This window comes from Platichthys flesus, chromosome 15 (assembly GCF_949316205.1).
Source record: "Platichthys flesus chromosome 15, fPlaFle2.1, whole genome shotgun sequence".
NCBI lineage: Eukaryota > Metazoa > Chordata > Actinopteri > Pleuronectiformes > Pleuronectidae > Platichthys > Platichthys flesus.
In genome coordinates this window covers 3,380,767-3,406,496 of record NC_084959.1, presented here as the reverse complement: position 1 = coordinate 3,406,496, position 25,730 = coordinate 3,380,767, and the positions used below count along the sequence as shown (strand labels likewise).

General features: G+C 41.9%; 1 protein-coding gene across 1 annotated transcript in view; it reads right to left on the bottom strand.

The window, feature by feature from the left end:
* Positions 1-25,000, bottom strand: part of gria4b (glutamate receptor, ionotropic, AMPA 4b) — a 103,252-nt gene extending 78,252 nt beyond the window's left edge. The window contains exons 1-3 of the mRNA XM_062406523.1: positions 24,907-25,000; positions 10,221-10,226; positions 9,868-10,026 (exon numbers count right to left, since the gene is read on the bottom strand). Of these exons, the coding sequence (XP_062262507.1) occupies positions 9,868-10,026; positions 10,221-10,226; positions 24,907-25,000 (259 nt within the window). The remainder of the gene's footprint in view (positions 1-9,867; positions 10,027-10,220; positions 10,227-24,906) is intronic.
* Positions 25,001-25,730: the final 730 nt, after the last annotated feature.

Below are 25,730 nucleotides of genomic sequence, written 5' to 3'. Positions count from 1 at the left end.
CTGCATAATCTACAGAAAAGTTCTCGACATATAGAACTACAACTAGAATGACACTGAATCAGCTAAATTAAGATTTTTATTTGAATCACCATTAACATATCAGTCCCGCCTGATTTTCTTCATTAATATAAATGAATTATTCCTACAGGGAAATTGGTCAAAACTCCTGCTGATACAAAAACCAACCAACAAACGAAAAGGAAAGAGTTGAAAACCTCCTCGGTGAAGGTTATAAGGAGAAGGACACTAAGAAGCCTTTGAGAAAACATCTGTTTAACCTTGAATATGAAATGCATCAGGGGGTCCAAGCTCTTTAATGTTTTAAAAACAGAATAAAGGAACATATATCAAATCCTACACTTGATCCGAACCCAATGCAGGGATGTGAGTACAGGTGAGATGCTGACTCTTTTCCTGATCATCCCTGACCCGTGATTATGAGTCACAGTAAAGCTGCAGCAGAAAAACAGCTGGGTGAACTGAAATATTGGGTTTAATTCCTCTTAATTCAACTCATCATTCCTTCTTTCAAACGTTTCATTGTGGGAGTTTAAAGTATAAAGTATGAAAGAAGCTCTTCAGAATAAGATAAAGACATGAATGAAGAAATTAGGTCAAAATGTCCTGAGTGACGCATCAGCTTCGTTTATCTAGAGGTGTTTCAACTTTGCACACGTCCTTGCGTCTCTAACGTCGACTTCCTCTTCAAAACCAAAGGAACCTCTGAGGAGCGCAGAGCTGCAGCTACTTCCTGTCGTTTAAAAACACGTATGTGAAGACAACCCCCCCCCCCCCCCCCTGGCCAGAGTGTGTGTTCCTGTTAAAACCCATCTGTGAATTCACACGACTTATCCGCTGCGATCCCAGAGCCGACCTGCTGTGCTTTCCCTCAGTCTCTTTAAATATTCCGGGCATCTCTGTCTGGCGGAGCAATTCTCCTCGATCCGTCAGGGTTTCATTAGCGTTAATGTTGCATGAACAGTGTGGATATTAGCAGATGACTGATACGGTTGTTGGAAGGTCGCAGCTTCGCACAGAAGAAGCTTCCGAACCGTTTTATGTGCAGATGTTTGTTGGTTTTTACAGTTTTTGTGTGAGTAAATATGAGATTATACAGTGGGACTCTACAAACAGACAAACTCAATAAAGACGATGTAATTAAATCTAACTGCATCATAAGTATTCTTTCAAAGGTCAAACACAACCAGTCCATGTTTCTGCTCAATCTATTAACCTGAATCCACTGGAAGTTGGTTGACATATTTAGGATTTTATTGATAGAGCTGGGTTTATCCTTCATCTTTCACTTTTGATTCAAGAACTACAACGAGCATGAAGCTGCTAACTCCACTCAGCACATTCCTACTCCCCAGAGGATGAACCGGTTCCTCCAGCGGCACCATCAGGACAAAATTCCAGGAAAGTCGACTCTCATGTCAAACCTGAGCTGCCTCCACTGCTTGTAAAATGATCCAATAGCTTTGAGAACACCCCCCCCCCCCCGACAACAGGTTAGAAGGCACTGTGTCCGACATATTCATAATGTAATTTGTAATGACATTCACAGCAGTTTCACACTGTGATTGATCTGGAACGTGAAGGTGAGAGCGGATCCAGGGATTGAGCTGTTTCAGATTTGAAACTGTCGAAGTGAGCAACAGCAAGTGAAGAGCTGCTTCTGCACAAAGTTCTGTTCAACTGTTAATTTAAAGTTTGATTTATTTATTTTACTCAACTATTAAATGTCCAAAATTCCTCCAAATTCAACTCTTTACTTCCTTTTGTCCTCAACAATACAGATGTCATGGAGTATGTGTTCCATGGAGCGGACTGAGAGTTCTTGAGTTGTTAGATGGATAAACAATAGGTGCAACACCATGAATTTCCATATGAGCCTTGTTAACCTCGGGTTTAACGCGGCATCTCTCTCCACCTTCTGTGCCGGTCGGCGGACACGTTCATGAAGGTGTTTACTCTCAGCAGCATCCAGCCCTTCATGTTTTAGTCTCAGCCGTTAGAGTAACGACACCATCCATAAATTAAAGAACAACATTATCGAAGGAGAGCGCGAGTGAGACTTTTTGACCGTTAAAAAACGACAGTGTACTTCACCTTACCATGATTTTTGCTTGACTAATTAGGTTTTATGGGAGGTTTTAATGTCCAGGCAATCACCAGCAGGCGTCATCAAACTCTCTGCAGGTGTAAGATGGAAATCATCTTGAGAAGAAGACGTGGACAAACCGTCTTCCTCGGGTGAAGGTGACCGAAGGGGAGTTCAGCAAATTACCTTTACATGCAAAATTCTAGTCCCTCCTGACTTTTTCTCTAATCATGAAGCAATAATGAATAAAAGATGTAATATTACGCAGAGGAAAATCTTTCCTAGTAATGACAAAAGCCACCGGACAACTAATTACACACTTGTTTACCACGTGCTGGGAACTATTTTATTCTCCCTCGGTGACTCTACCAAAAGATGAATTTAAAAAAGGGCTAACATTTAAAAAAAGAAATCTCTAAATGATTAAGATGCACAAATTCCCGTCCTAGTTTGGAGGAAAATCCATCAGAACATCCTCGTCTTTTGAAATAGATTTTTAATTGAACAGGAAGTTGGCGAGGCAGCTTCACAGCCCTGATGGCGTCTCAGCGTCCGATACTTCCCGACTAATGAAACAGGAAGTGAATATGGAAGCGGCTGAAGAGTTTCACTGCAGCTTTAAGACATTGAGAAAACAACAGAAGATATTGTTGCAAGTGTTTGGCATAGTTTACAAAGATGTGCTGAGCAGGTGCCTATAAAATTACTCTGGGTTCAAGAAGCTGCTGCTTCAGTCAACAGGCAGTTTTATGATATTTCCAAATTCAGACCCAAAGCATTCATCCCTTGGTTGAGTTCAGAGAGGATCATATTCATCATCAGCCTCTTTTAATGATGTCTGATAAACATGAGCAATATTTTCTTCCCAACACGGAAAAATATCAGTCAAACGTTTTTGGGTCCCACCCACAAGAAGCTTCTCCTGATCTCACAAGACGTCCAAACAAGAACTGTTGATTTGCACGAAGCTGGAAATGGTTAGAAAGTGATTTTTAACTCGACAGACGAGTAACGGTTCAATAAAGAAAACAGCATCTGAAGAATCACTTTCACTCTCCACACTGCAGAGTCTCATTAATCAGACTGTGGCAGCCCGTCTAATCCTCTAAATTGTCTCTGTGAATAATGATGTGAATTTCTTTTTACACTTGTGATAATAACGATCTTTAATTTGGTGTTTTGGTGCCGAAGCATCTGTCAGAGTTGGACTGGACATCAACAGCAATTTGTTGGGTTGAAGAAAAAACTTTAAACATTTAGCTTTTCTTAAGCCTTTGACTAGGAGCCTGAACTTTCTTTCTTTTCTATTTTTAAGCTTTTTTTGGTATTCTTATGTTCCTATGGTTCTTAAAATCTGTTGAATTACATCTCAAGTTGTTTTTTATTTTGATCTGTATTGTATATTAAGCACCTTGAGCTGCATTTATTTTATGAAAAGTGCTTTACAACTAAAGTGTATTATTATCATTACTTTTCTATCATTATTATTATGATTATTATGATTTATTGCCCTCTGCAGGCAGCTGAATGCTGCACTCTCTATGTACCTGTCCTTCAGGTGCACATGTTCACAATAATCAGGTCTAATCACCCGTCACATATAGAATCTGATTTCTGAGCTGTCTGTGCTGAAGTCTCTGTTGACCTGTGTGACCTCCTCTGACACACGTGCACAGGTCAGGAGGGGGGAGGGGCTGGGAGGTAAAGAGTCGGGGATAAAATCGGCATTTAAATTATGTATAAGGTTCTGTAAATGCACGCTAAGGCCTCACTGCTGTGCTGCTTATTACCAATAATAATTCTGCTTTCATTTTGGGACTGTTGGGATTTTGTTGGGTGCAACGCAAAGACGAAAAGATGAAACTACAGTAAACCTCATTTGATTGTGGAGGCAAGAATCCAAAATGACTCATTCTGACATTAAATACATGTGTATACTTATCTTTTTACTATTACATTAAATGAACATGTCTGATGACATGTTGTATGTCTCTGGTTTCCACTGGTAGAAACCTGACAGCTGCCACCTCTGCAGCCTGTGACGTGAAGGACGTGAGGACTGAGCCGCTCCTCTTACTGCAGAGTCGACTCTTTTGTTGGACGTCCTTGCATTTTGCCTGCAACACAGCCAGTGAAGCAGAGGGCACTTTTCATCAGAACATCTTGACTGCGCTCAACCTCGTCCTCTGACTAACACGCTGCCGTCACACACACACATACACACACACACACACACACACACACACATTCCAGGGACGAGTTACCGATGGAAAAGAAAAAGAGAGAGAAGTCATCTTCCACCTTGTGAGGACATGAACACAGCTCAGATCCACAGGAGCAGCTTACTCACATCTTACAATTTTACCTTTTACCACGATAATGAATCTTCCCTTTACCCCTTTCCTCCTCTCTTCCTTTTACCCACCACACCTCCTCGCCCCTCCATCCTCCATCTTCCTCCCGGCTCCGGCACATTAATCTCTCATTAGCAGCCCCCCCCCCTCCCCCTCCCCCCTTTTCCTTGCCATCCCTTTCTCTCCCAACACCAGCCATTACACACACATACACTCATATATGCGTATGGCCCAAAAGGCCTCTATTCCCCCTCCTGCTTCAGAAGAAGAATCCTCAGACAAATGAGGGGCACGGGCAGCCATTTACAGGGCAGCACTACAGAGCAAAGAGCCCCTCTCAATGGAGCCCATGGAGGGAGAGATAATAGACTTAAATAGGACTAACATGCAGCACAGCCAGATAATTTGCGTGCGTGCCCCGCAGACACACACACACACACACACAAACACACGGGCACGCGTAGAAACCTCAAATGGGAGAGCTTTGTGGTCCTGAAGGGCGGACGGGGAAGGAAGGCATGTGTTCACGTGAGAGCTGCAGCGAGTGCATCTAAGAGCACCGGCTGCTCGCTATCTGGATCTGGAGTGAGTCAGAGTGCCACGCGGAATATAAATGACTCAATGCAGATTAAGGTGTCACTGTTTCAATGAAGGCGGAGGCAGGGGCGGCACGTAGGAGGTCACACCATCCCCCCCCCCCCCCCACGCTTCTTTTTCCACCTTTGTCTGGCTGCACGGTTAAGAGGTTACCATGGAACAGAGGAGTGAAGATCGGCTGAGAAGTCTGCTGCTAGACTGCAAATGGATCAGTTTTCATTTGATTTTATTTCTTCATGGTAGTTAATACTCATTTAATCAGGAGTTCATGATGAGAGCAGAGCAGATCTGATACTCACTTCCCTACAAACTGTGGACCTCGATTACACGCAGCGATCAAAACCCCTTTCTCCATCGCCCGGAGGGGAATTTATTCAATATCCGATTTTCCAGCTCCTTCATCGTTATTCTGCTCACTACATTTGATTCTCAGTTGAATCTGCTCATTTATTAAACCGTCTCCACGTTGTCTTTTCCAATCTTTTGGAATCAATATACGTGACTTTTGGTGGATCTCATTTTGGGCTTTTTCAAATTAAAAAACACTAAAATAATCTGATCTCATTCACTGCAGGTCATTGGATTAAATGCTTTTAAAACTAGAAGCAGAGCACGTACCTCTGTCAAGGCTCAACATTCCCTTTAAATCCCATCAGGCTGCACACAATTTCACAGACTCATAGATATCAGTCCATTTAATGTGCCTGATTTTATTCATCAAGACCCATGAATTAATCCCTGGGAAATTCCCATCAAAATCACTATCTCACCATGAAACATCCTTCCACCAATGTAGATTAATTGGGGGCTGATGGTGATACAGATATTAGGGAGTGAAACATTTCCAACAACTATATATTGTCCTATTTATGATTCCTGAGATAATGACAAACTCTTCTGACAACGAATTGTGACTGGTGTGATGATATCTGGCTGAGGTCGGGTTCTACTCGGTGTCATTAGTGTGACTTTCACATTTTCCAACACTCAGCAGCAGATTCGGGAACAAGGAGACCAACATGTGGATCTGTTTTATGTCTGTGTTTGTGTTTTTATGAAATATGCTGAACAACGAGCCTGTAGGTGACCTCCTGCTGATTCAGGCTCAGCTGTGAACTGTTCTTCTAAGTAAGTTCAGAGGAGTAAACTCAACGTGTCATCAAGAAATAACACTTCTCCTTTCAGTTCTCCTCATTTTACTTCCACTTCAATGTGAGATCGGATATTATAAACTCTAAAACCTCCTAAGTAGAGATATCACAGGATATTAAGCATTACCCTGGTACCATGGTTAGAACGCCTCTGGTTGTCTTCTAGGTTTCACAGGTGAAGTTGAGCTTCGCCCTCGTACACAGTTTGTTGTCAGGTGTTCTCATTGACTTCCAGAGTTCACAGAGGACGAATCCTCACATCCGAGGAACAAACACACAAACACACACACACACAGACACACACAGACCAACACAGACTCACTGACTGTCCTGAACTTCTGCACCTCACCAGCACTGGCACCTTGACAGCACAGGCAGAGATCCATGAAATCATCTCCATGTTGGCTCGATGCTTCATAATAAACCAGACAGTCTGTCGCTTTGGCTAATTTTACTGCACACGTAACAAACAGGGATTTTCTTGCTTAATATCAATTTACCAAAAAAATTGCTGAACAAAAAGGTTGAATTCTGAGAACAGTCGGCACACAGGACTCATTATGAGCACGCTGCAGAAAAGGGAAAAGTCAGCGTCAGTAGATTTAAACAGACGGAAAAGAACAAATCCTGCTTCCCTTCTGTTGCAAGTACCACAAATAAGACATGAGTAGAAAATGCAAAGACATTTGCATTTTATAATAAACCTTTAATTGGTTATTTGTTACTCACGCCTGCTAATTGGGTCCCTACAAAAGATGTACATCTCTCCGAAAAATCTGAAACTCACAAATACGTAGATTTTAAACGTGTTTGTTAAGGTTCAAAATCTCAGAGTAGAGTGTTGATGCCAAAAGTTGATGTGTTTGGGTTTGGTCACATGGGATCTGCATCTGTTGGGTTGAGTTCACCCAAAAAAAACAAACCGAGAAGCTGTGGAATAATGTTCCTATGCTGCTCTGGTGAGCATCTGCTGCAGCGGGGCCAGTGTAAATTACCAGTGGGCGTGTCCATCTTAATGGAGCAACATGTCCGACAGAGTATCACGGATCATTGACGTGTTTTCATTAGTTACTGGAGACAGTGCATCAGGTCGTCAGGCGCTGGAGACACGGCTAATGATTCACTGTTGGTTGTTTTCTCTTCCTGTTTCCTGTCTATTGTTTTTAATGAAAACCAGGGGGGGGGGGGGTGCTCAGTGTATTTACAGTCTCAGGTCGGCTGACTCAGTCATTTCTTTTCAGGCCCAGTTATCGGACAGCATTTCCTGATGCGTTTTAATTTGTTTTAATTAAATCTGAGGATTTTATGACTCATTTGTTTTAATTGCTGCCTGGTGGAGCACTTTGTTATCTGGATTCTAAAAGAGGCCACGTGTTAATTAACATGGAATCACTCAACCATCAAGTATTATCCACGTTTCAACAATAAAAGATATGACATGACCTCCTACAATAGAACCAAAGTTACACTGGAAGACAGTGAACCAACATACTTAGTTTGTTTACAAATGTCACTCTTTTTTAGGATAAAACAATATATTTAAGAAGTTGCTCAATCAAATCTTGGAATATCTGTTTTGTGAAAGACATGTAATCATCATACGTTTACATAAATACCTTTAAACCATCGCTTAGAAGCCGACTAACAAATGTCTCGACCAGTGTTAATGGCAATTACACCCATGTGTCATCTTTTAATTGATACCACCACACAAACCACAGACTGTGGGGCCTGTCAGAGGTGTGAGATAACCAACGAGATCATTTTTATTAGTAGTAACACCGCTAACCTTCCTCTGTGAATAATTAACAGCTACACCGTTAATAAAAAAAAAAGAGTGCAGCAGATTTATCACAGGGTCCGGGTCCACGGGATGATTATGACTGACAAAGGGACCATACGACGCCATTTGTCCCCGTCCTCCCTGCAATTATTCCCATCAGCCTCCCTGACAGAGGCGCGGCGAGCGGCTGAATGGCCTAATCTCTTTTAACAAATGAGCTCCGTCTCTCATCTCCCTTTCCCCAAACGTATACTCTGCCCTTAAACCTCGCAAAGCCGCGCCACCAATTCATAACCATTATCTCAGGTCCTTTGATAACGTGGCGACGCAGGAACCGAGAGGGAAAAGACAAAAGACACGGGGAAATGTAAAACTGGGGAGGGAGTAGTGGGAGTAGGGGGGTGGGGGGGTTGAAAACAAGCGATGTGCTTCGATCTCAGATTTCCCGCTGGCCCTGAGCTATCAGAGCCATTGATTGGCTCATGTAATTCTGCTCTGATTTGGCTCGGCCAATCAATGGGCTGCGGTCTCGCTTCCTGTGACTGTGCAGCCATTAGACTATAGAGGAGAAAAATCCCAGAGTTCCTTCTGTTCCTGGAAATATACAGATTAGACGCAGCCCTCGACTACAGGGCGACGCTCTTCTTATTGCTAAACGGACATTTCCTGTCTCACTGCCTCATCTCAGGGTCGGGAGGGACACAATGACTTTGACCTTGTAGGTAAAATACAAGAGAAAACCATATTTCACACTATATAACTTTTACTATACAAGAGTTCTATAACATGTTCTCTATCTGCGTCTCTCTGAATTCTAATGTTATATTGAAAACCTCTTGTGAAATTTGAAGGTCAACGATAAATTTAAATTAAAGTGCAGGACTTTTGGAGACACTTCATGTGATCATAAAATGAGACAACGTCCCAGTCTGTCTCATGGTGATATCACACACACACAGACACACACACACGCAGACACACACACACACCGTCCATTACCAAACAAACACAACAGCACTTCATTCTCTGCTTAATTTAGCCATTGATTTTTCTAACACCAGATCACACTAGAGATAGCAGAAGACATCAGGGTGCAGTGTTTTATGGTCTTTGTAGGAGCCCCCCCTCCCCCTTGCTCGCTCACAGACACACACACACACAGACACACACTAAAACACCCTCCCACTACCATTAGGAGATTTAGCCACAGCGGTGTGTGATTGTTGCCTGTCTGTGTTCATGTATGTGTGTGTGCAGCTTTTCTCATATCAGACGTGAACCAGCCAACGCTCAAAGACACAAAAACACAAACACCACCCCTACCACCAACACACACACACACACTGAACAAGACAACATGCAGCTTTTAAATGAACAATAATTTAATGCTTTGCTTTTTCATTTCAGTATCTTTTGATTTGATGTCATTCTGTCTGGGTTTGACATTAAAGGACTGAGATCAATCCCAAACCTCTGTGCTGGATACAAAGAGTCAGGATGTGGTTAGCCTAGCTTAGCATAAAGGCAGGAAGCAAAGGGAAACGTCCTCTTCTCTAAAGTAAAAAAATACACCGACATCTTATTACTTCATGCGTAAACAAACAGCAGTGTTTACAACTCATTACCTAGACTGTGGCGGCCTGACATACTCTAATGTGTCCTGCCACAGTTTCATCATGAGCCAAATTTATTAAGAGATGTCTAACTTGGTGTGTGCACAGCTATTTTGTACATGCTTTGGTCCATAATGTGTTTACTGTCCACGCAGACAGTCAGATCTCGAAGTTTCTGTGGTTTCTGTTTCATTCTCGTTCATAGAGCCGTCCAACAAGGACACATGGACCCAAACCATCACAAACATGAAGGCGAAGGACTTACAGGCGTTGGTGACGGCGAAGCTGTTGGCCGTCTCGATGTTGTCCACGTGAGGCACCAGGTTGAACGGGGCTTCCGAGGCGTTCGGGCTGGTGTTGTGCAGGAAGATCGCCAGACGGAAGGCGGTGTACTCCTGATCGGTGTTTCTGATGAACAGACCACCTGAGCAGAGGAGAAACACAGGTCTGATAAGAAGCCTGAATGAGTGAGGAGGAGGAGGAGGGAGGAGGAGGGTGGGAGGGGGAGGGGGAGGATGAAAAAACCACACACACTCTCTCCACTTGTTTAACCTCAACACAGACGGTTCAATTATTGTTGACTTGCACAGAGGCAGAAAACCACAGAAGCAATCTCACCACAATCTGAAAATGTGAGATTGAGAAGTTATGGAACACAAACACAATCCAGGGTTAAACCAAAACGCTGATTGTTCACTTTGAATGTGGTGACGTCAGGCTTTTCCAAACTGCATTATGGTTCTGTTGTTTTGTGAAAACATGGTGAGTTCAGTTGGTTGTGGGTTTAATTCCCATGTACTTCCAAAAAAGGGACACTCTCATTACTCGCTTCATTCATTTCATGTTCGAGTTATTAATCATCGCCGTAAGTTTGAATATCATCGTCATGAGAATGAAACTCGTCACAAGTGTGGGCTCAACCACGGGGGGGGGGGGAGATTTCAAACTTCACAGCACAGATAAACTCAGCTGCTCCCCCCCTCCTGCAGAGCACCTGGAGCCTCCCTGGGGTCCTGACAGGAGAGAACAACTGAACCTTTCTGTCACTGCCTGTAAAACAAAGACTGGAATTATAGTGAGTGTTCGCTCACATGGATCATACAAGCTTCACTGTATCATCACTTCAAATGAAAGTAAGTGTAAGGACACGTTTGAGCAAGGATCATTTACTGAAAAAAGCTGAGATCCAGATGTAAAATATATCAAGTTGATCATAGATATTAAAACATATAACGGTAATGAAAGTTTCTATAGGGGAATATGTAGAAGATTATCTATAAAGGCCTTAAAATGGAAATAGTATAATTTGGTAAAAACATAGACTGAACATAAAGATAGATGACACTTCTCCACATACTCCACTATCCAGAAATTAAGCCAAAATATCCTGTGTGCGTCCGCTGCCATCTTGGGCCAATGACATCATCTTGCGGCTAAGAATGAACATTTGCACAAACAACAGTGTGATAACAACACAAACTTGTACTTTGGCTTTTTAGTTTGGTCCAGGTTCCATCTGCTAACACGGAGGAGGTGGGGTTTGTGACCTAAACTAAGTATTAAAAATAAGTTATTTGCACCAGGTGTATTCCTTTGTTCTAGTGTCCATTTTTCTAAACATTTTTCAACACTAAACCACAATTTTAGTCACATGTAATGGAACTTTAGTTGAAGACAGATGACTTTGCTTTCTGCTGAAAAAGGATAAATCCTATAACTATTATAGTTTTTATTTAAGATCGATCTAAACACGATTATTCCAATAATCTCCTTGGCCGTGTTAAGGTCCATTCGGAAAGAAACACTTGGGAAATGATGTGCTTTGTTTTAATGGTCACAGAAGAACCTCCATCACATTATACGTGGATACAAGTGACTGGACAATATATGAAATGTAATGAAAGTCCACTATTGTTCTGGTAAATCCCTTTTCCAATATCCTACTGCTGTCAATTCAGCCTTATAGCATCTCGTAGCCTGTCAAGCACCAATAGGCCATGTGAAGGGTGAAATCTGTTTAACATGAAATTCATCTTTATTTCATCTTAATGCAGAAAGGAAAAAACACAGATATTAAACTGAATGACTCCAAAGAGAGTTTCTTATGAGACTGTGCTCTAGGTCCGTACATCTGGGCCGATCTGCTCTCGCTGGTGAGAATGTCAGAGGGGTTTGAAGTTGAGAGCAGTTTGTTTCACATTTCAAAATCTAACTGGAGGCTAGAGGTTCTCGGGGATGAGACTGTAAATGTCATTTAAAGCAAAATGCCACTGTGTTCTTTTCATGCCTGACCTCTTTAAAAAAAAAGGTAAACTTAAGAATATTTCACTCTTTAATGAAGCGCCCCCCCCCCCCCCCCACACACACACACACGCCCCCCCCACACACACACGCCCATGGCTCTAATGGAGGATTTTCATATTGTTTTCAGTGTGATGGTTAAATGTCCCATTGACTCACACTTGCTACCAAATGCTCACGGGAAGTGTTAAAGAACGGTGTGAGCAGTTTGTCCACGTCGGCTCCCACTCAGCAGGGATGCCCTCGGCACATTTCAGACTTATTTAATTCATTCACGCTGCTGAGGACAAGAAGATTTGATCTATTTTCTTACTGGAAACAAAAATGATGCCATATGGGTTTGACCAAAACAACAGTCTGGTGTTGATGGAGCTGATGCACATGGCCTCAGTCATTTAACCGAATTGGAACGTAGGGGGAATAAGTTCATAATCGCACGCGTGTGGAAGAAGTTTGGGTTCTGAGTCATAGGCGGTAACGTAAGGAGCAGACGGTAAAGCTGTTTGTTGACTTTGTACCATGTTTCTGTTTTACTCTTGTAGGACAACATGTATGTGGCCTCACCAATTAGCAGGAGTGGTGTTCGACCCTGTATCCCCTAGCCCCCTAACCCCCTAACCATAACCATCACAGCTAATGGCCTAAACTCAACCTTTACCCAAAACCCTAAGACAAACCTACTTCTAACACACTAGAGCTCACACATTCTCTTTAAATTCAATAAAGATGCAGCTAATTTCACAGTGAGCGATATCAGCCGTCTTAATCAGCTTAATTTTTCATCAAGATACACAAACAATTCCCTGGGAAATTGGTGAGAATGTAAACGTTAACAGCCTGAATCTTCCTCTTTGTCAGTCCAGAACTGAATGGGTTCTTTTATTGGTCCAACTTTCGTGGAAATCCGTTTAGTAGAAAAAACCAGACAAGCAAACAATCGTCCACACAGACACACAACAATGAAAACATAAGCTTCTTGGCAGAGGTAGAAGGGAAATGAAACACAGTCTAATTAAGCTTCCTCCTGTCAAAATTAACTAGCTATATCAAGACAATTGAGAACTTAAACTTGGAATAACCTAATTCATATGTGTGCTCCTACTTTTGTTTGGTCAAATTGGTAAATAATGTGTAAATCTTTCTGCAATGAGACATAAGAATCAGCCAAAATGTCCTCAATCCACAAGATCCGATAATCAAACTGGTCCTCACAAAGATATAAGTGCACAACACACACACACACACATATACAGCAAGTCTGCACAGCTATCCTTAGTAGGACTTTGCATTGACTTCCATTCATTGTGGGCAGCCTACAACCAAAACCTTGTCTCTAACCTTAACGCTGAGCATTTCATCCCTTAGTCAAACATTAACATAACCACAGTTCACTTGTTATCTCAAAACTAAACGAGAAGCTTAAAAATGACATCTTGCCTCATTAGGACCAAGCTTTGGTTCCCATGAGGTCTATGGTCCTGACAAGGTGTTTAAGCAGGGAAACGACCTAAAGATCTAAGAAACATGATGTCGTTAGTATATTAATATATATCTATAATATATCATCTTTATAAGAGACAGAAGCTTCAGGTTCTTTCAGAAAATACAATTTTTCAAAAGCCTGGTTCATGTTCAAGGTGAATTTGCTAATAGACTAAAATGTGTCTGGGAATGTTTATATTAATTTCATTCTCCTCTTTGCTGTTGACCCTGAACTGAATGAACAGGAACTGAATGAATGAAGCGTGGTCTCTGTGCAGGTTCCCATGTTGGTGTGTGCAGATGATCTGAGGCACGGCCTGTTTGCCAGGTCTGTGTTTGTGCTCTTGTTTTTCCTGCTGCACGCTCGTCTGCACAGCAAATTTCCCGGTGATAATCAGTGTTGATTTTTCTAGCCACAATTATTTGAAACAGGCCGAGTGTTGACTGCAGAGAAGCGAGAGGCTGCCGCTGCCGACTGTAACTGTAAAGTGTTAAACGAGGTCTGATGGGCTCGGGACACACTGGCACAGTGCGGCTTTCTACCCTCAGAGGTCAGCGTGTGACGACACAGCGAGTGGATCAATGTTTGGCTGTCAGGCAACAATCCTGCTAGCCCAACTATAATGAGACCTGGTTATAATTAGAATCAAATGAATGAGGCAGCTGTATTTGAAATGGCAGCGAGCTAAAACGCTTCCACACCAGTTTTTCTGTTTGTGTAAATCAGCAGCAAACGATCAGCTGAACGTCGGACACGGTGGAACAGCGGCTGCACACATGTACTTTTTTAAATCCCCGCCCAGCAGCTCAAGTGTCCTCAGTTCCAGGGGGGGGGGGGGGCTGTTCTGTAACAGACCCTGACCTCTGACCCCGCTGGAGAGACCGGGGGGGGATTCGAGTATCACGTTGATATAAAAGGACAAGGGGAATCATTTGAACAGCTTGTCATTTTTCATCAGCCTGACTGGATTCTGACGTGCCTCGGCTCCGATGTGCACGAGCCGGGGGGGCAGTGGAGGGTGAACCCAACGACGAGCCAAGATTTTGTTCCAGAAATAAAAATATTTCAGACGTTTGATTGTTTTTTTTTTACAGGGGAAAGCATGAGTGGCTGCTTCTCTCATCATTGATTTTTTAGGGGGGGGGGGGGGGGGCACAGGGGGCTGTGATGATCAACAACTGGAGGTCACAGTTTGCTCCTGCTCTCATTCCCTGCCCTTAAATCAAGTCACTGTTCCTCCTCCGGCAGTGAAACCAGCCGCCCATCCATCACCTTTATTCCCTCCAATGACAAACACTGTGAAGTTGTTGGATGCAAACATTAAAGATGTTTTTTAAAAAAAAGGGGGGGGGGGAGGGAGAGAGAGGGATGGAGAGTGTGCAGATGTGGAGGAAGAAGAAGAAGAAGAGGAAGAAGAGGAGGAAACTGATGCTGTGTGTACGGCCTGTGGGAGCGTGCATGGCAGAGGACCAAGAAGACCCAGGACCTGGGTCTGCTAGAGTGTTAACAGCAGTCAATGCACAGGCAGCCTGCACAGGGAACACACACACACACACACACACACACACACACACACACACATATATACAAGCACACACACACACGTTGCTGCTCTGATCTGCTGCAGTGGCGGTTTGCACCGGGATACACACTCTATAGCCTGCAGATAGGAAGCGCATTAGGCATGTGTGTGTGCACGCATGTGAGTGTCAGACACGCACATCCTGCACGAGTGTGATTTCAAAGAGGAGAAAAAGACAAATACAAATGAGCAGTGTCCACTTTGAGTAGTGCCGGGGACACAGGACAGTCCCCAGCCCCGCGCCCGTCATCCATTCACGGCTCACACTCACCGATCTGAACGCTGCTCGGGAAAGCTCCCATCGTCAGCCCCAACAAGCCCGAGAACATCAACAGGAACCAGTCGCCAGAAGAAATCCTCATTTTGTTTCGGTTATAAACTGACGAGAGACATCGAGGGAGCAGGGTTCATTAACACGCCCGGGGCAAAAGCGACATCGCGGGGTCGGAGGAGAAAAAACCCACAAAAAACGCAAAAGAGGTGGAGAAATAAAAAAACGATTTGTATGTGTCCGTTAAATATCCATGTGTGCTCCTCCGGTGGCTCTGTCTCTGTCTCCTGGATGGTTCCCCTCCCGCAGAGCCGCGCGTATTCGCTGCCGTCAAAGCTGAGTCCGTCCGTCCGGCGCTGGAGGTTTTTGCGCACACCACCACCAAGATGATGAGGGGAGTGGGGGTGGTGGTGGTGGGTTGTGGAGTGGAGGGAGAGAGGGAGAGAGGGAGGAGAGGGGAGAGGGAGGGGGGCATTAGCCAGCGGCGGCCAGTGCGTCTGGATGCGGCTCCACTCGCATCACATCCAGCTCGGTCCATAACGAAACTTCCACATGTGACAAAACACATGTATTGTATATTTCATATTTGCGGCTGTAGTTAAGAAAAAATGATTCTTTTAACCCCTGGTCCTCGGGTGTAAACGCTTCTTAGTATGAAATCAAACAACCTGCGCAGATAAACAGGATTCAAATGATCTTTTATTGTTGATAACATCTATAAATGTCATTATTTTCCTTGTAGAAACCTGACAGAGATTACAGCAGGGGCGCTTCCAGAGGCAGTGCCAAGGAGGGGGCTCTGGCCCCAGCTGAAATCAAGTAATCTCAGTAATCTACTTTTCTTTAATAAATAAACAAAAAATATGACATTTAGTAAGTTCACACTGTGTTTATTCCAATGACTTAATTGTGCATCTTCCTGAACCAGTATGTGAATGGATGCTGGGCATGTAATTGGCTCCTCTGTGTAAATTGTGGCCCCTGATTAGAAAAACCTTCTCTCCACCAGTGGCTTAACGAGATAATGAGATAATTAAATGTGATTTTAGAGCTTAATATTTTCACAAATATTTAAATATATCATAAATTCGAACCTGAATAACCTAACTCTGGTCCTGAACTACATATATCTGATATATGCTTCGTTCTGCACTGAATTTTGAGCAGTAGAAAAAAAGAAATGCAGCATTGTGACTTTTGTGCTTCTAGAAATTCAAGTGGGAATGAAGCTGAAACATGAAACCAGCATGTGTTTGTGCCCTGATGGTTTCTAATGACAGAAAGTTCACCACGCTCCAAAAGCTCCAGTGGATAACAACGGATCATTTTACTCAGTGGTTTCGCTTCACGTTCTTCACTGAAATCTCTAAAAAACATGTATTCATTTATCTGAGTAAAGTCATTTAATTGTTTTGTGTGGATCCTCTGTGGAGAAATGAAAAGCTGTGTTAATGAGACAATAAGGAAGTGAGAGCGCATCTCCCTGGTGCGATGCAGTTAAAGTAAAAACAGCTGCAGACACATTGAGATCTGCTGATTTCCGAGTTTGTAGATGCCTCAGGTAAAAACACTTGAAAATGAGTAATGATGTATGAGACAATGGAAACGGTGCAGGAAGCAGAATTTGGTTTTGTCTGTGTAATAAAAGGCTGAGTAACCAAGAAAGGACTTCTGTTCAACAGAGGATCATCAGTGAGAGTAAATAAAGATTCAAATTCAGTCAGTGACAAGACAAGTGTTTTATTCTTTAACATCTTCAAATGTTATTGATGGAATCCCATCCTGAATCCAGTTGAAAATAAACTAAAGGTAACAGGATGTTGAAAAGGTAATTCAACAAAGGTAAAGACGTTTGAAGACACATGAAGGCATCACCTCGAGCTGTGGAAAACTGGAAACAGGGATTCTTCTAACATTCATCTTCTATCTAACAATTCTACAAATCTCTGTTTGTTTGTATGTTGCTTGTACGTCTCAAGAACCATCCATCTTATCGGCTTCACACATCTCATTATGAAGGAACTGCAGGGTTGAGTTTGGGGCCATTTGGACATTCGTGATATGATTAATATTAATAAACCTGGAATAAACAGGGACAACGCTCTGTAGCAGTCAGTGCAGTCTGGAGCAGTGTGTCTTCAGTCTGTGGACTGAGTTGAATCTTCTTCTAAGTCCTCAGATAAACAACAGCAGCCTACAGCAAATAATATCTGCTCCGCCATATAATTCAGATAATTTGATTATTCACTGGCATTCACGGGCGTCATGGAATCACTTCCGGTTTGGCAAAGCACAATGTAAGCTTTGTGGCTTCAATTCTTTATAAAGAGCAGAATTACAGGGCTTTTATTTTGAAAAGTTGAGGTACTGAGTCTGAAAAACGATTTAGCCAACATGCAGTGTATGAAACAATAACAGCAGTTATGTAAATCATCTGGTTTATCATTGCAGATAAACCAGGTAGGATGAACACAAAGTTTTCTATCTTCGCTCTGCACCTGTTTTTTAAAAGCTCTGCAAAAACAACCAGCACACAAACAATAAAAAGTTATATTGCTTTATTAATGTTTGACAAGGAATAATTCTGGATAAGACTCCAGAGCATCAACACAAAAGAACAGGACATTAAACAGTCGTGTTTAGAATGAACAATGCACTAGTAAATGAAGAACTGTTCTTTATGTGGTTTTTGATTTGTGGCAGCAAAAGTCTGATTTCCTGCTGACATCAGTAAAGATTTGTTTTATTTACACCCTTTGAGAATTAGCTTCTCCGTCTGTCAATATTATATCATGAAGACATTGCTAATGTAATTCTGTAGAGAATCCATACTGGCATCAAACACTCTTTTTGTGTGTTATCACCACACAGTTGTGTCTGTGCTGGGATTTCTTCTCTTTTGCTGTACAGCAGAAAACGGCCTCTCACTGTGCACCACAGCTGTAAGAAGCAATGCTGCTCCACGCACTGTTAGCCAGCTCACACACACTCAAACTGCAGTTGTTGGAATTTTCCATCTTATCCACGCCTCTGAAAATATATTTGCTTTAGTTGCACTTAGGGCTGATGAGGAAAAAAAGTGCAGAGTGGCTTTGTCTAACAGTCCGAGGCTGTAGAAGAAAACTGCAGCAGTTCATCTACGATGGGTTTCAAATATCTGCACATTTCACATTTGGTGTATTAACTGTCGTAGAACAACGCGAACACAAAAAAAAAAATCTGACTGGATATTTTTTTCTCCACACGAGGATAAAATAACAAGAAAAGGGAAAAAATCAATTAAGAAGCAGCTGACTAATCCTTTCTGGCAAACGTATATAACTGCTCCTTCATGTTAAAATGAGGAAAATGTAATTACTGAGCTGCGTCTAAAGAAAGGCACCTGATGGGTTTATTATTTCAGCCATTGAGCAAAAAAGAAAAAAGTTTTGTGGAGCGTCTGAACTTCATTGTGTTTACAGGCCTAGAGCTGTCCGTGGTGCTGAAGGATCTTTACTGAGTTACTGTGAACAGAAGAAACACAGAAGAAGTAAAATGACTGGATTCTGGACTTTCATTACTGCTCATCAAATAACAGATTGTATCTCATTTACAGTTTTTCACTTTTGAATTGCCTTGTGTAATCTGGTGTTATTTAAATTCTGTGAAACCCTAACTTTGGTCTGAGGAAAGCGGCAAATTAAAAACACTTTATTGATGAATAGAAGTGTAGACATGTAATTTAAAGTACGTCCAGTAACTAAAGTATTTCTTTACATACCTTCACCGTCCTGAAATTTACGCATCCAATCCACTACCTGCAATTCTGAAAACTATTCCTACATTTAACTTGGTGAACGGACTGAGAAATGCAGTGCAAAGGTGGAGAGGTGTTCAATCTCCTTCAGGCACAGCGACACCAATATCCAACTCTGAATTCTGGGATTGCAATAAGATGAGCACATACCTGTACCAAGGCCCAACAGTCCCCATAAATTTAATCAAGTTGCACCAAAATCCACACACTCATCAATCGTCTTAAAAAGGTCTGTATCTGCCTCCTGAACCTGATCTGCATCAAAATGTCATGGGTTCTTCCTCGACTTCATCCCTCCACCAAGTTGCTGTAGAACTGTCCTGTAGTTTTTATATAATCCTGAAAACTAAACAACAAACACAAAAACAAGCCCAGACAAAAACATGGTTACTGACCAACCCCTCCGTCAACATAAAGGTGATAGTGAGGGAAAAACACCTTCAAGGTTTCTTAGGGTTTTATTCTGCTCCCTCACAACAAGACGTCTCTTAAATTCAGACAGTCAAGTTCACGCTGTGTGTTTCATCCAATTGTAGCAGCTGCCTCTAAGAACAAAAGTTAACTCCAGTATTTCTCAGGTTGTGAAACAGGACGTACTGAACAAGTCTGCATTCATGTCGATAAAGAGAAACCTCTGAAGATTTAGTCCTTGAAACTATTTCCTTTTTTGTCGACTTCACATTCGACTTGTCGGAGTAGAAAAACATCCTGTCTGCTTCTCTTGTGTTTGAGCAGAGTCGTGATGCGGCTGCTCGGCGACGCCTTTGAAGATCCACTCTGAATAAACGGTGCAAGTGTAATCATTCAAAACAAAGATACAAGCCGGCATCATGAATTATGAAAATGATTGTGATCTGCATGGAAGTTCACATTTGTATAAGATGATTTTCATGCTACATCACAAAACACACACACATGGAAAAGACTTTGGAATATGCTGATTAATAAAAGGATGAGTTTTGAGCAACGATAACAAAACTGCAGACACATGACTACATCTTTAATTCCAGAGCATCACACAGCTCCTTTTCCTCTGTTTTCCAACAGAAGACTACATGATGTAGATGATGTATGTTTGCTTTCAGGAATTAAATGGTCGTAATGAGACGATGTTTAGTAAAGGTGCGATGATAAATACAAGAATCAACAAATAAATAAAGATAGCAGAAGTTCTGGTGCAACAGGTGAGACGTTGGTGTTTTCCCGATTTGGTTATTTGTTTGTCTTTCGTGTATTAAACAAACCTGTGAGACTTCAGACAAATCAAAAGCCGTTTGAAGGTCTGAGCTTGTTTCTGACAGACACTGAAGACTTCCTGAGAGAAGAGGAAAACAACATGGCTGCATGATTTGTTTTTCTGTTGAAGCTTCAGTCAACACTGGTTTCCTTTCAAACGACCAAGAAGTTATTATTTTCTAACCAGGCTGTTTCTTTCGGATGTGAAAACACTATTTGTTTGTGATTGGTCAGAACCTGAGTCCCTGATTACAGTTCAATGTTATTTCCTGCTTCTGTTCCTGGCAATAAACAGAAACAGAAACAGGACAATGATGAAATAATCCATGTGAATAAAGAATAGCTCTTTCAAATTCTTCTGTTATTATTCATCTTTTGTCAATAAAAACAGGTCCTAAGAAAATGTACTTACTTAAACTTAATACAGCTTTTAAGATAATACTTGAGTAAAAGTAAAAATACTTGTGTAATAATGTACCAACATAAATAAAAAAACTAAGTGTCTGCTGCTGTAAGACTTTATGCAGCAACATCTTCATAAAGCTTCCAGTTCCAGTTTGCTTACACTCAATACGTAGGAGTTAAAGATGCACGTATCAATATGCTTAATAGTTTTTAAACCGTTAACAGAAAACACTGTGTGGCGTTTTATGAGGCTTTAAAACTATTCAGCCTTAACTTACAACCTAATATATTTTACAGACCATAGTTTTTATTATTTCATCTCCAGACGTTTTTAGCTTTGTCAGAATTAATAACCACAAGTCTGACAAACTCAAATCCGAGCAATTCAATTCAACTTTATTTGTAAAGCACCAAAACACAACTTATGATCTGAAAGTTTATGATTTTGTGATCAGTGCAAGCGAAACTGAATAGTGAGTTTGGTCAGATTATGATTTGCTGACTTACAAACATAAACCCTGTTTATCGATGGTAAAGATGTGAATATTTCAGGACACATTCCAGTAACAAACTGAACTGGATTATCGATCACTGCTTATTCTGGCTCTGTAATGAGTTTGCATTGCCTTTTTATTGCCTATATATAAAGGGGCTGATTTAATGGATACTTCATAGACATAAATGAAGTGGACATAATAACAGGGAGCAGCTGTCAGGTTATGGGATGGATGAGCAGCTTGTAGCAGATGTGTACGTTGAGAGTGGAATTGATTTTCAGGGGAAAATCATGGTTCTTGTATCGGAGCAGTATTACATTACGCCGCCGTCACTCAACTCCGAGCACATGAAGAAACGAAACAACCTCTGAGAAACAACCGTGCTCTGAGCCACTGCTGCTCCTTCACGGTGCTCTGCACTTTCCCTTCCACCATGTTATTCAGACCGTCTGAACTTTGAGCTTTAAATTCATCAACTTTGTCGAGTCCTGGAAAATTCATACAGCGGAGAAACATCAGAAGTGTCCGTGGGATGTGCAAGGTTTGAAGATGTGATAAAAAATACCGTAAAATGATAGAAACCATCGTTTGGTGTGGTCCATGTCCCATCCAATAACATGGAGGAGGTGGGGTTTGTGACCGATTCTTCAGGCGGATGATTTGTTTTAACTTTAGGGAGCTGCCATGTCATCCATCTTTGTTTACAGTCTATGGTTATTGGTTAAAGGGAAGTATTTGGACTAAGTGTCCAGGAAGCAATGTCTGTGTGTGTGTGTCTGTATGTGTGTGTGTGTGTGTGTGTGTGTGTGTGTGTGTGTGTGTGTGTGTGTGTGAGTGTGATGGATCTCTGCCATCACTCTGGAGTAGAACAGATGGCAGCCAGCAGTAGGTTTTTCCTGCTCACATCAGGGAGAGTTCCTCTGCTGTTGGGGAACCCTTAACGCACACTGCTGATGTGTGTGTGTGTGTGTTTGTGTGTGTTTGTGTAGGTGTGTGAATGTGTGTGTGAATCGGCAGCTGAGGAACAATCCCTCCTCCTGTTGTCCCATGTGTTTCTCCTCTAACTCAGAGTAAATGTTTCAGCATTTACAGATTTTTCAAATACAGATGTGATCGTTTGTTGCAGATCATTTTCTTCTTCTGTGGTTTTATTCACAACGTCTGCAGCGATCAGCGACATCGACTTTCATCACGTCGGGCTCGGGGATGTGAGGGGAGTTGAAAGTCTGATTCAAGAACATAAACACAGTTGATCTCAAATTCTACTTGAAGAAATTCCACACCTTGATACCAGTGGTTGATAAAACTCGACAGAACATTCAGCTCTGGAAAAATGACATGTAGAGAAAACAGGAAGGAAAGAAACACAGGGACGGTCAGAAACTCCAAAACTGCAGTTTTACCAACAAAATACTCCGTCTCTGTATTATTCATATCGTCTCTGAGTGAAATTTCCCAATTAGTTGTGGTGTTGAAAATTAAATACTGATGTAGAAACTACAAGTACAATCACTACGACACATTTCCTACACTACACAGTTAGCTTTACTATTGTTTCTGTTATTAATTTATAAGCTAAATTAGCTCTTTACTTCTTTCTAAATCTTTCTTTTTGTATTTTTCTTGTGTCAAGGAACATTTTAGATCTAAAGCTCTTTGCATTCCCTCGCTGTGGAAGTAAACTTACCTTGTCTAACAAATTAATATTGTACAGTGATTTCAGATATTATATCGTGAAGGATTTTTATTCTTGCATATACAAGTCTGCAGAACTCATATCTCCTTGTATTTTTAAATATAACTTCAGCCAATCTTTATTTTGGGAATCAAACGGTCCTCACATCAATGTAAAAACACAAAACACCACTTGAACAAACCAGCAAATACTATTATCCATTATGTGAAGATTAGAGGAGCAGCCGTGTTCCCTCTTATCTGCAAAGACTCACAGATTCTGCTGAGTCACATTATGGTATCACTTCATCAGAATCTGCCACATGTTATGGTTCTGTAATTGAATCACAGACTCTTGGGCCTCTGCGACGTGGAGCAGCGTTTCACATTCGTTTCATTTATTTGACCGGCGAACAATTTCCATTTAAATGTCCGTGAACTGTAGAAGAGACTGGAAACTGAAATAAGAGTGCGTCAGAGGACGGGGGGCGTTCATGGAAATAAATATAATCATAAATTATAGAAAACTAAACTTCTGCAAAGCGCGGAGATACCTGAGCGTAAACTACCTACATTTTAAAACTTTAAATTAGTCAGAATACTCTTAGTTTTAGTTCACAGACAGAGGAACCATGTTGTGGATCAGCACCTGAACAGAAACTGCATCATCAATGTGTGTTTACAGGTTTTGAGCAGCACCACTGAGGAGCATCCACAGAAAGTAAAGTTCAGGCTGACGGGATTTGTTTTTGCAGGTAATTCATCATAAATCAAATATGAGAATATATAGATAAAAGTCACATTGACCAGGAGAGTAATAACTTGAACTGTTGAAGTCTAAACACAAAGTCAGACTTCTACATTTTCATTTTGAAACACAACTTTACTACAGAACATTCACACTGGTCAGGAGCCATCCAAATGAGAGGAGTGGAAACACTGCTGGTCCAGTTTCAGGTTTCATCCTTATAATAATATGTATTCTTTTAAAAATGGTGTCAAACTAAAACGATCTCTGTCCAAACAAGCGTTTTGGCTCCGTATCAGTCTCTATCCCAACACACCAGAAAACACATGTCACGTGACCACACACGGACACTATAGGCATATGTGTGTAAAAACAGGATTCAATATATATATATTTATTTATCTCCCTAAATAAAAAAAATAAAAAGATGTGTTCTTGTAAAATGCTTCCAGCTTGATTGAAAACTGTAAAACCACAACACAAGAAAGAGACTGATTCCTGGGATCCCTCACATCACATCACGGTTGTGTCGGCTCATAAAGACACAAACATAAAGTCAAGGACGTCTTTACTCAGTCAAATACACTCCAGCCCGTCCTGTGTGTAATAACAAGCATCACAAACCCGGGCCGGGACAATCTGACATCATCGTAACGCCGGCTGAGTCAACGCAGATGACTGTGACTTCATCTAAACTGTGCTCTGTCCCACCTAAAGTGCCAATCGCCTTACGTTATACATACGTGGAGCGGGACGCATGTGACTAGTCATGCATCGTGTTAGTCACAGAGCCCGGGATGGGGATCTCGACCGCGGCTCAGGCAGCATCACCAATCGCTGTAAATGGGGTCCTGTGGGCACGGCTCCACGGTGTATCAAAGAGGCTTACATAACTTCCACTGGAGGGGGGTGGGGGGGTTGACCAGCAGGACAGAGGGAGGGTTGGGGGGGGGGGGGGGGGGTGGAGGGAGAAAGAATTAATTTGTATCTCCTCCACATAAATAACCCACGACTGGATCAAATGTCACATTAAATGGCTGAGGTCGTGGGAAGCCGTGTTATTGATTTACACAGCCGGGGCGGCAAATGGAGGGTCGGGGTGGGGGGGGGGGGGTGGGGGGGAGAGATTTTACAGTCCCAGACAATAAGCAAAACCCAGCACCCGCAGGACAAGACAGGAGGGAGGGAGGCCGGGGAGATGAAGGGGGGGGAGGCAGAGTGAGGAGAATGAAGGAAACAGGAAGTGACAGGAGGAGACAGAGGGGATATGAGGCCCTCGGCAGCCCCGGGGAAGAGCTGGGTCTGACTCACAGGTTGTTTCAGAGAGGAGCAGTGGGTTCTGCGACAGGGTCAGAGCCGGCAGACGCTCGTCCACAGCCACTGCTTCCTCTCGCATCTCGTGCATCTTGGATTTAAAAAAATCAACTTCTCCAGATCAACCGGAAAAAAGCGGACTAACCTGAAGTAAATGTGAATATCATGTATATGTTAGACTACAGATCTTTGGACTGATAACAACCAGGAAGCTGCTCGCTAACCTTTCAAACCAGAATCCCCAAAACAGTGATGCAAGATGGAAAAGACGATCTGTTGACGACGTGTTCATGAGGAGGGGATCGTTTTAGTTTGAAAAGCCATTTTCAAAACTGAATCATAGCAGAAGGGATGGAGCTAGATTGAAACCTTCTTTAACTTGAATTCGTTATTTTACTAAATCTAAGGTGAAACCATCATTTTGTTATTTTTTTTTTATTATTTTACATATTTCTCTTAATTATTTGTATTATTTCATGTTTTTCCCCACAGATTTATCCCTTTTATTTATTTATTTTTCAAATGGCAATGATTTAAAAGATGTCATTCTCATCTTACTAATGTAAGTAAGAAGTACTCTGCAACATTTTGTAATATTAAAGAGAGCAACTCCGCTGTGAGAATCAATAGATACAATTATCACAATAACTTTCTGGATCTGAACAATCCTTCTTGATTTCATTAGCTGCTTTTTTGTGTTTAAGTGTAAAACACAACTTGGACAATAACATGTCATCACCTCATCAGCACCAAAAGCAATATGTCCTTGCCTTGCCTCTGTGTGTGTGTGTGTGTCTTTGTGTGTTATTTTGTTACCTTTT